This window comes from Colletotrichum truncatum (assembly GCF_014235925.2).
Source record: "Colletotrichum truncatum strain CMES1059 chromosome Unknown Contig_0009, whole genome shotgun sequence".
NCBI classification, from domain to species: Eukaryota; Fungi; Ascomycota; class Sordariomycetes; order Glomerellales; family Glomerellaceae; genus Colletotrichum; species Colletotrichum truncatum.
Window position 1 is genome coordinate 698,788 of NW_027222406.1, and position 10,162 is coordinate 708,949.

At 53.3% G+C, this 10,162-nt stretch overlaps 5 protein-coding genes across 5 annotated transcripts; 3 read left to right on the forward strand and 2 right to left on the reverse strand.

The window, feature by feature from the left end:
- Window positions 1–9: 9 nt before the first annotated feature.
- CTRU02_212721 (3-oxoacyl-(acyl-carrier-protein) synthase 2) lies at window positions 10–1,451 on the forward strand (the record flags this gene model as incomplete). The annotated part of the gene is made up of 3 exons (XM_036723444.2): window positions 10–414; window positions 475–1,197; window positions 1,290–1,451. 3 exons carry the CDS (start codon window positions 10–12, stop codon window positions 1,449–1,451), a joined length of 1,290 nt encoding a protein of 429 aa, XP_036584720.2.
- Window positions 1,452–2,207: 756 nt separating this feature from the next.
- On the forward strand, window positions 2,208–3,324 carry CTRU02_212722 (ubiquinol-cytochrome c chaperone; the record flags this gene model as incomplete). The annotated part of the gene is made up of 2 exons (XM_036723443.2): window positions 2,208–2,631; window positions 2,705–3,324. The coding sequence occupies 2 exons, from the start codon at window positions 2,208–2,210 to the stop codon at window positions 3,322–3,324; spliced, it is 1,044 nt and encodes a 347-aa protein (XP_036584719.2).
- Window positions 3,325–3,536: 212 nt separating this feature from the next.
- CTRU02_212723 (dihydrofolate reductase) lies at window positions 3,537–4,325 on the reverse strand (the record flags this gene model as incomplete). Its single annotated transcript, XM_036723442.1, has 2 exons — window positions 3,537–4,034; window positions 4,191–4,325. 2 exons carry the CDS (start codon window positions 4,323–4,325, stop codon window positions 3,537–3,539), a joined length of 633 nt encoding a protein of 210 aa, XP_036584718.1.
- A 684-nt stretch (window positions 4,326–5,009) lies between these two features.
- Window positions 5,010–6,766, reverse strand: CTRU02_212724 (uncharacterized protein; the record flags this gene model as incomplete). The annotated part of the gene is made up of 2 exons (XM_036723441.1): window positions 5,010–5,763; window positions 5,817–6,766. The coding sequence occupies 2 exons, from the start codon at window positions 6,764–6,766 to the stop codon at window positions 5,010–5,012; spliced, it is 1,704 nt and encodes a 567-aa protein (XP_036584717.1).
- A 1,338-nt stretch (window positions 6,767–8,104) lies between these two features.
- Window positions 8,105–9,665, forward strand: CTRU02_212725 (sumo activating enzyme; the record flags this gene model as incomplete). The annotated part of the gene is made up of 2 exons (XM_070205897.1): window positions 8,105–8,432; window positions 8,476–9,665. 2 exons carry the CDS (start codon window positions 8,105–8,107, stop codon window positions 9,663–9,665), a joined length of 1,518 nt encoding a protein of 505 aa, XP_070060290.1.
- Window positions 9,666–10,162: the final 497 nt, after the last annotated feature.

Consider the following 10,162-nt stretch of genomic DNA (forward strand, 5'->3'; position numbering starts at 1 on the left):
GGCCGGATCATGCGACGAGTTGTCGTGACAGGTCTCGGCGCTATTTCGCCTTTTGGTGTTGGCGTGCGCACTACATGGAATCGTCTGTTGGCCGGAGAGTCGGGCATCACCAGCGTGGCTAACTTTGAGCCACAAACCCGCTGGAAGGATCTGACGAGCACAGTTGCTGGTGTAGTTCCCAGCGATGCTTCTAACCCCCAGCAGTGGCGACCTTCTGACTGGCTCAATGCTACCGAGCAACGCCGCATGTCAAAGTTTGCCCAGTATGCGGTGGCCTGTGCAGACATGGCCATGAATGATGCCGGGTGGAAGCCGGAAAGCCAAGAGGACCTGGAAGCCACAGGTGTCTGTCTGGGCAGCGGCATAGGGAACCTCGAGGAGATTTACGAGACAAGTCTAGCATTCAACCAGCAAGTGAGAATTTGAGCCGCAAGTGATCGACAAGCGAAGCCAAGCTAAAGTCTGTTCGGATAGGGCTACAAAAAGGTTTCGCCACTGTTCGTGCCCAAGATCCTTATCAACTTGGCCGCCGGTCACATCTCGATGAAATATGGCTTGCAGGGTCCTAACCACGCTGCCACGACTGCCTGCACCACTGGAGCGCACTCTATTGGCGATGCCATGCGATTCATTGCCTTTGGTGACGCTGATGTTATGGTTGCTGGCGGTACGGAGTCCTGCATCCATCCTTTGACCTTCGCTGGTTTTGGGAGGGCAAGGTCCCTCTCCACGGCCTACAACGATTACCCCTCCGCCAGCTGTCGTCCCTTCGACCGCGACCGCAACGGTTTCGTCGTCTCGGAGGGAGCGGCAGTTCTGGTCTTGGAGGAACTCGAGCATGCCAAGGCCCGGGGTGCCCACATCTACGCTGAAGTAAGAGGCTACGGTTGTAGTGGCGACGCCAACCACATGACGGCTCCGCGAGAGGACGGCCGTGGAGCCTTCCGCGCCATGAAGCTTGCCCTCAAGCATGCTGGCATCCGGCCGGCCGAGGTAGGTTACATCAACGCCCACGCTACGGGAACGCAAGTGGGCGATGTGGCAGAAGCCTCTGCGATTCGAAGTATTATGACGGGCGAGGAGGGACACGCAAACGAGTCGCAGGTGACTGTGAGCAGCACAAAGGGCGCCGTAGGTCATCTTTTAGGAGCGGCTGGCGCCATCGAGGCCTTGTTTACCGTTTTATCCGTGGCGCAGGTGAGTCCAGGTTGCGGCTGTTAGCTTTTGAAACCGAAACCTTGTCTTCCCCAGACTTTGGTCGCATGGCTACATAACTGACTCTGCAAAAGGACATTGTGCCGCCCACTCTGAATCTTGAAAATCCAGACGTTGGGGGGTCCATGAATTTGGTGCCTCTCAAAGCGCAGCAAAAGGAGGTTAACGTTGCCATGTCCAATAGTTTTGGTTTTGGTGGAACGAATGCTTCGTTGGTTTTTTCCAAGGTACGTTAGAGGGAAATCGCTGGCGATGGAAGTAAGAATAACCATGTCGCGACGGGTACGGCCATCTTATTGGGTCTTGTATTAGTGGCATTCTTCCCTACTTAGACTTTGGGTTTAGATCTCTACGAGATGAGATGGGTGTAGTCGTCATCACCCTCGCTGTATTATTGACCACACCACTTGTATGAGATATTATTGCCGATAAAAAGTAAACCATCGTCTCAAAGTCGCTTCAACTCTATTTTGGTTGACCTTCCCCCGGCATATTGCTTTCTTGCATGTCGGCAACCTTCGAGTCACCATCGTCTTAGCTGAACCTTCTACAGACGACATTTACGCATTGCCAACAACATGTCTTTCGTATAATTAAGAATCTGATAATACTGACGCAACTCTGATATGATTAATTCTAAGAGAAAAGTTAGAAGTAAAATAGGTAACGTCGAATTGAGAATGTCAAGGCAGAGTTACAGTGCCGAGATTCTGATACAGTGTAAATTCCCTTAAATACACTGTATCAGATACCAGAGACCTACCAGAACGTCCCGAGGTTCCGCCGGCATGGCATGCGCTAGCTCCAAAATTTCCAATTCGATGTGTTCATGAACTTTTTTTTGGATGACGTTCAGATTCGAGCCTGGCAAATTCGGGTCCAAGCTAGGGACAACACCGAGAAAAAATAACGAAGATTTTAAACCCGATTCGGCAACTCACACTCCTTTTGCGCAGCTCGATATTGACACCCTGAGAAAATTTCAACAGCAAATGGCCTGCCAAAGCTGCCGGTACCAAGCCCGGCTTCTAGCCCGGAGCCTTCGAGCGACCGCGGACCTCTCGAGCACATCATCCAAGAGCTCCCTTGCCGGCCGGACGGCAATAGCTTCCGCTGCTTCCACGACACAAACGACAAGTCCGATAGCGGCGACGGGCAGGAGATACTTCAGCCAATCCACTTCCCGACGAAATGATAGCAACTCGAGCTTCAAGCAGGCCGTGAGGGCCGGCATGCTTGCCGCGGCGCCCAAGACAATGGCCGCGTCGCTGACAACCTCCCGCCTCGAGGCCCTGTACGAGTCCTGCTCGAAACCCGCGCTCTACACCATCTCCGAAGAGGACCGTCGCCGCGAGACCGTCCGCATGACGGAGGACGGCGAGGAGGTTGGCGTAGCCGAAGGACCTTGGCTCGAACGTACGTTGCCCTCGCTTCAAATCCCCGGTGCGAAGGATTGTACACATGCTGACATTCTTGTTTAAATCAACAGTTCTCGACCTGCAACCCTCCTTCAGCTCCTGGTCCCAGACCACGATGTTGCACATGTACCTCGTGCTCGCCCGTCTCCGCTGCCTCGAACGCGACGCCGCACAGGCTCTCCAGCACCAGTTCATCGACCAGTTCTTCTTCGATTGCGAGCGCATGATGCACCTTAACCACGGCATGACCTCTTCCGCCCTGCGCCAGCGCTACCTCAAGGAGATCTTTGTCCAGTGGCGCGGGCTGATCGCGGCCTACGACGAGGGCGTCATCAAGGACGACCGCGTCCTGGGTGCTGCCGTCTGGCGAAACCTGTTCAAGTCGCGCGAGGGCGCCGACATGCGACAGATCGCGGCCGTCGTGGCTTATATCCGCGCCAGCTTGCGTGATCTCGAGGCCGGCGCCGTGGAGGACCTACTGGTGAGCCCCCGCCGGGTGTTCAAGCGGGACCTGCGTGACATGTTCAAGCTTGTCGACGCGTTCGGACCTCAGCTGCAAGGTGACTTTGAAAAGTTGGGTGCCAAGGGCGAGGAGTTGCCCCCGCCGGAGCCGGTTTCTGTCAGGCAGGGCTCGCTGTACGAAGAGATTGAGGCGGTGGAGGAGACGGCTGCGAAGGCACCCGGGCCGTAAGCTGTCCCCCCGCGTGTCACTTGCAATAAAACAAACACGAACGGTGCCATGTTGCTTGTATACCATCGAGATTGGTTCGCCGCGAGGATGCGGTAAGCCTTGTAATTTTGTACAATTCATTGGCATACTAAAGACACTGAGGGGTGGGAGGCATAAAAGTTCCTTGTCTGTAAAAAATGTAGTATTCTTATCCAGAAAGAAACAAACTCATCTTAAGCCTTCTCCCACATCTGGAACTCATACCGCGTGCCATTCTCCTCGATCTCGCCCCCTTCAACCTCTTCACCAACCCACTCGTCCAACTCTTTCTTCTCCGCCCGTCTCCAGTCCGCAGCTGAGTCCTGACCACCAAGCTTGAGCGGGAAGAACGCGTCACATTCAAAATCCCCCAAGACTCTCGTCAACAGCACTCGCTTCGATTCAGGCAGTTCCAGCGCGGCGGCGTAGATCTGCGCGCCTCCAATAACGAAGACTTTGCCCACGTCTGCGCTATCGGAGCGGCTGCGCAGGAAAGACAGGGCCTGCTCCAGCGAACTGACCTTCACGGGCTCTTTGTCAAAGTCTGCGGGGGCTGGGTTTGACAAGTCCAGCGCAGGGTAGGAACGGCTGATGACAATGTTGAGGCGGCCTTTGAGAGGGCGGAAACGAGGAGGGATGCTGTCCCAGGTTTTACGGCCCATGATCACTGCGTTCCTTGCCCCAGAGGGAGCCTAGGGTTGCCAACGGTTGTTAGCTAATCTCGATTATATGATTGGGTAAATTGGGAATCAGGGAAGATGGTTGTGAAGATGCAGCCCGCACATATTTAATTCAGAAAGGGTAAGAAAAGAATGCTTTGGTGGACGAGGAGAAAGATAACTGCTCACCTGTGTTGGAAGCCTCTTTGTTACCCGGGCGAAATACGCCATCTCCTTCTTCAGTCCCGTCCAAGGGAGACCACCCTTGGCTCCGATGCCCATGTTGCGCGTCGCCGCAACGATGAGTGTGAGTTCGTGGCTCATTGTTGCAGCTGTCGAGTTATGGGCAATTCTTAAGTTATTACTTCACCGACTCCACTTGTATTGATAATAATTCAATGTAGGTATTGTTAAGAGTTTGGGTTTGAAAGAAGGTTGTTGTTGATGTCGAAGAGGATAAGTATGTGAGTGTGTGTGAGTGATGCGTTTTCGTTCATTCTGGGTTTTGCGGGACACTATGAGGACCGAAATGACCTGCGCCGGGCCGGTGATTGGTGGATTCGCCGTCGATCCATCAAATCAGATTCAACACATAAAGACAACTACAAGTGAGCGTACAGCTAGCAGAACTTGAATCATCACTTGATGAATGACGCAGTTTGGTATATGTGAATCCGCTCACCACACTTTGCACTTTGAGAAAAAACCCCAGTCTTATTAGTGCTTCACATATTGTAAGTTTGGTCAGGCCAACGTCAGCTCAGCATAAAGTACCATGTCGAAGCAGTACGCTGAGGCATCCTGCTGAAAGAACATAACTGGCCAAGTGAAACCTAAAAGTATATTCCCAGTTGGTATATGATAGTGTGACTTGCTATGTCACTTGAAAACAGCTGTACACCTCTAAAAATCGCAACGCCAATCGGTATCCATCACGACCAACGCAGCCACCCTTGCTAAGAATAGGAAATTCATGACGTGTCTTGTTCATCCAATGTTTTCTCAACCTCATCGCAATTCTACTGACGGAAAATACCGCGGTCCTGCGAATCCTTTGGCGAGAACTGCTTGTATATCGATGTTGCTACCCGAGGCCCGGCTACTGCTCCACATCTTGAGCAGTATGAATCTCCCCGATACTGGAGGATCAAACCGTATGGTGCACTTGCTTTTTTCCTTCTCGATGAAGAATTTCGCGTGCGGGGCCATCAATTCGCCGCCTACAGCCCGTACAGCCTCCTGGGTTGCCATCTGATTCGCCTCAACAGCCTCCGCCAAAGAAGTATCCGACTGGTCCCGACGCCTATTATTGAAAGAGTAATCCTCGAAACCATATTCGTCTGATGCGAATGGGTTGCCGTCATCGCTACTATCGCTTTCGAAGGGTAAGGATCCTATCCTATTGGGCGCTCGCCTGTTGATAGGGATTCTCGGTGCGTCTTCATCATCTATCTCCTCATAGCTGCATTCGGTTGTAATGTTAAAGGGGGGTAGCTGGCTTGTGAATTCCGCCGGTATTTGCGCCGTTCGCTGCTCGTTCTCATCATCATCGCCGCCCATATTGTACAACCGTCTCTGCCGAGTGTGTGTTCTGGTCACAGTGGTCCCATCCTCGTGGTGTCGTATGGATATAATTGGGGCCAACGCCCTGGTAGTTGCAGGTCCGCCAGACCTTAATGGAGCATACTGTATCTCATACTGCGCGGTCCGCGTCAGGACCTCGTCTTGATTCATAGACACAAATACCATGCCCTCTCTTACTCTGGATCAAGGGTCAGCTGCGATCCGCACACTCAACTGATAGGGCTCACTTACGGTGAAGAGTAGTTCACGGCTGGTGCCTTGATTACCAGCTCTTTGAGACTGAACGCCGTCCCACCCTGGTGCCGCAAGATGATGTTGCATCTGTTAGATTGTGTGCAATAAACGGTCTTATCGTCCCTCAAGATGTTCTCGTAAGCATACGAAGAGGCGTTTTCAAACAACCCTCCGTCACAGCTGAGAATCTCCATTTTCAGTTGGCCCGGCTCGACCTGTCCATACCGTCCATAGCGAAATCCCTTGAAACTTTGTGAGGCCCGTTCAGAGTCCAGCTTTCTTCTCTTTGCGCGGCGATTTTCCTCAGGATATTCCTCCGAGTGAGGAAGTGGCGACAGGTGAGGCGGAGACATGTTGGGAGGCATCCTGGGCGGGGAAAATGGCGAGGAGCTGTACTGGGTTCGCCGATTCCACAGTGCTCTAACTGCCTCCAAATCGTCCTCGGCACCGTCAGATCGTTGTCGCCCGCCCAGGGATCGAATGGTCCTATAACCGAAAACCGCGGGTAGCTGTATCGCCTGGCGACGGGAGTCGTCCTCTCTTCTTTGATCGTTCTGCAAGGTTTCCAACAAGCCAGCCGCTTGGTTCCGATTTCGTGGGTTGTTTCGGTCAGGGTTGATGTCGTCTTGCGCTGCGGACATGAACGCCGTGAGACCATTCAAGGTATTGCCTACAAAGTTGCCCAAGAGCTCGTCGTATTCAGCCTGAAAGTTCCTGTCGGCCATCTGCCGTGCGAAGCGGAGAACGCCCTCCGTCTCTTCGTTTTCTCTTGAGGCCGTGTGTGGTTCAACGTCCCAGAGGTGTCGTCGAGGCGGAAGCGGGGGATGGGGCCCGCGGGTCGAGGCAAAGGGCGGTAGTGGGGGTAGTCTGCGATATGGCGGTAGGGGCGGAAAATCGTCGTCTCGCCGTTGAGGATTTTGACTGGGGTCCGGCCGCTGCGAAGACATGCTTCGTCGGGGACAGTATTAAGGCCCAGCGACGATGGCGCCAGTAAGCGGGACCGGCTCTAACAGCTCTTTGATCCTCTATTCGCAGATGTCAGGTGGTCGGAAGGTGTGGGAGGATTAGCGGTGTCGTGTCGACGTAAGAATTGTGGGTTATTTGAGTGGTGGCTTCGGCGGGATCTAGTGATGGCGCTGATGTCGGCAAACAAACGCCGTCAAATGCAAAGCAAGCTGCAGTTATCCGATCGAGGGTTCAGCGCTAGCGAACTTGTCAGGATACCGAGAAAAAACACGAAAAAAGCTGCACAGGGGAGAATTCTTCAATCCCGAGACTGTAAGATGCCGAAAGTAGGGTTCGAATGTGAAGGCGGAACCTCTTCGACTGGGGGGTGCACTCACACAGGAGGTATTTGCGGGCGAGGGGCGGCTTACAGGGGGGTCGTTAATTGTCGCAAAGGAGAAACAGCAATCAGATGGGTTCGAGGTTTTCTCAAGAGCCTGGGAAGCGAGAGTTTCGAGGGAGCCAGAAAGACGCTGGCGCGAAGGGCAGCCGCAGCACCTCAATCAGTCGTCAGCAGGCCAGTAGTAGTCAGAAGTTGGTTGGTCGGTGGTGAGAGTTGGACAGGCTTTGGATTGCTACTTCAAAGCCCCGATCCGACAGGAGGCGAGGTAAACGGTGGCAGAGTGGGATCGCCCTGATGCGCCCACTAAAGTTAGCCCCTGGCCCTGTCCATCGCGGGGTTCTGTGCCTGTGAGAACCTATGATGCAGGGAAGGAGACATCGCCCCGAATGCTAGCAGCTACTTCTAGTTAGTATGTATAGCATTCTGAAAAGTAGGTACCACTTTAGCGTGGTTTTAACGCGTTGTCCGTGCCACTTCCGGTCTTATGTCTGGCCTGCCTAGTCGGCACGTTAACAATTTCTGTTTGTTGTAGCCTCTCTCAGTGAACCTCTCCAGCCTTCAGCCTTGCTTTTCATGACCCTACGGCGGTATCTTTATATCGCCATCACTTCTCTTCGATCAACAAACTTCATTCCAACGAATTCATCTCCTTGGTCCCAATTGCAGCTACCTGAGACAAATTCTTCGATACCCGCAACATTTCTTACGGCGTACTCACCGAGCTCTTACCTGACGCGGTTTCACCTTACATCCACCTCCCAATTCGTTGCAACTGCCTGTGCATCTCATCGCTAGGCACTTGCGCGCAAAGTCATCTTAAGGGCGTCCCCAAAGAATCGGTTATCCACTTATTCATCCGAACCAACCTTTTACATATACGCGTTTCTATCCGGCCCTCATCTATAATCTCCATCTCATCTCACCAACCCCGTTTATGATGGAGGACCAAACAAACACCCAGGACAAGCCCGCGCAAGAGGCCGCCGTGCCTAACAACAACGCTCCAGCTCAAGAGTTCTCGATACCGAGTCACCCCATGCCTGATCCATCCAACGGCTTTAATCCCAACCTTCACACCGCGCCCATGGATCAGGTTCTTCCCGAGGCTCTTCAGGAGGTCATCCCCGGTGCTATGCCTGAAATGCTCCCCGGCATGTTGCCTACGGGCGAGATGTTCATGCCTCAGCTTCTCCCGCCGGATGCCCAACAAATGCTCATCAACAATGGCGCCTTGCCCGGTATTCCTGCCAACGCCATGAGCGCAGGTACCTCGCCCCCTTCTCTACGTGCACTTACAAGACACCTGACCACCTTCAGATGAGATTGCGCTCTACGACCGTCAAATCCGCCTGTGGGGCATGAAGGCTCAGGAGAAGATCCGTAACGCCAACATCCTCCTCATCACCATGAAGGCTCTAGCAAATGAGATTGCAAAGAACCTCGTCCTCGCTGGTATCGGATCTCTGACCATCCTCGATGGCGCCGCTGTCTCAGAGTCGGACCTGGGCTCGCAATTCTTCCTCTCTGAGGAGGAGAACCATGTTGGACAGAACCGCGCGCAGGCCGCCGCAGCCGCCATACAGAAGCTTAACCCGCGCGTCGCGGTTCACATCGACGCAGAGGGCATCAAGTCCAAGGGTACAAGCTACTTTTCCGGCTTCGATATCGTAATCGCCACCGATCTGGATCCTGACTCCCTCAACATCATTAATACCGCCACCCGCCTGCACCAGAAGTCCTTCTACGCCGCCGGCACTCACGGCATGTACGGCTTTATCTTCTCCGACCTTATCGAGCACGACTACGTCATTGAGAGGGACCTCGGCAACGTCGCAACCAAGCTACAGCCCGAGACGAGAACCCGCAGCGTCATCGCCGTTAACACGAAGAAGGAGGGCGGCAAGACGATCGAGGTGGTCACGAAACGCGAGCTCTACTCGACCTGGTACCTTGCTAGTGACGGTGCCACGTTGCCTGAGGAGTATGCGAAGAGCGTGCGGCGGAGGAAAGCTGTCAGCCCCGTCATCTCCTGCCTGCGAGCTCTCTGGGACTTCCAGGTCCTTAACGGCGGTCGTCTTCCTAGTCATACTAAGGAGGACCTAGGCCTCTTTACCAAGCTGGCAACGGCCAAGCACGCCCAGCTCGGCCTCCCCTCCGAGACTCTTCGTTCCGAGATTCTGCGTAGCTTCTTGCAGAACATCGGTAGTGAGATAGCTCCCGTCACGGCCATCCTCGGAGGACAGCTTGCCCAGGACGTCATCAACGTTCTCGGCCAAACACAGCAGCCCATTCAGAACATGGTCGTCTTCGACGGCAACAGCATGGAAGCTTCCGTCTACCCTCTACATCCCGTTGGCGAGCTTGGCCGAGGGCTGCTGTCACTCGCGGGCGCGGGCGGTCTCATTCCGAACGGTGGCGGAATGGTTGGACCCGATCCTGGCATGATGATGAACATGGACGGCACGGTGGACTTTAACAATCCGATCATGACTCAGTAGTCATTTCAGCCTTGGCTCATGCGATGCTCTCTGGTGGCAGCAAAGAGCTGCCCAATGCTTGAGGGGCCCAAATAGCCAAAAAAAAAAAAAAAAAAAAAAAAAAAAAAAAAAAAAGGGCGATCTTCACATCCATTGTGTACAACAGTTTGCTTACAAGGAGTTGAGCTACAGAATTTCCATCTTGATACATTCGCCACTGTGGAGGGTGGGAGAAATGGGGGTTCGGACATATGTAATATTAGCCATGGCCGTAGTCAAACGAAAAATTGCGTCTAATACCAGTTCACAGCACAACACCAATCGTGTCTCCCCATGTTGAGAAACATACGAGATGCCGTGTCTCCCTAAAACGTAGCCATAATCTCAAGTCACTCTTTTTGTGGAGGCGGACCAGGAGCATTAGTGAAAGGATGGCAACTTGGAAAAGTCACATAACAGGTTCAAATCAAATGCTTGTAAAGTCATAAAACTGATCCAATTTTTCTTTCGTGTTCATT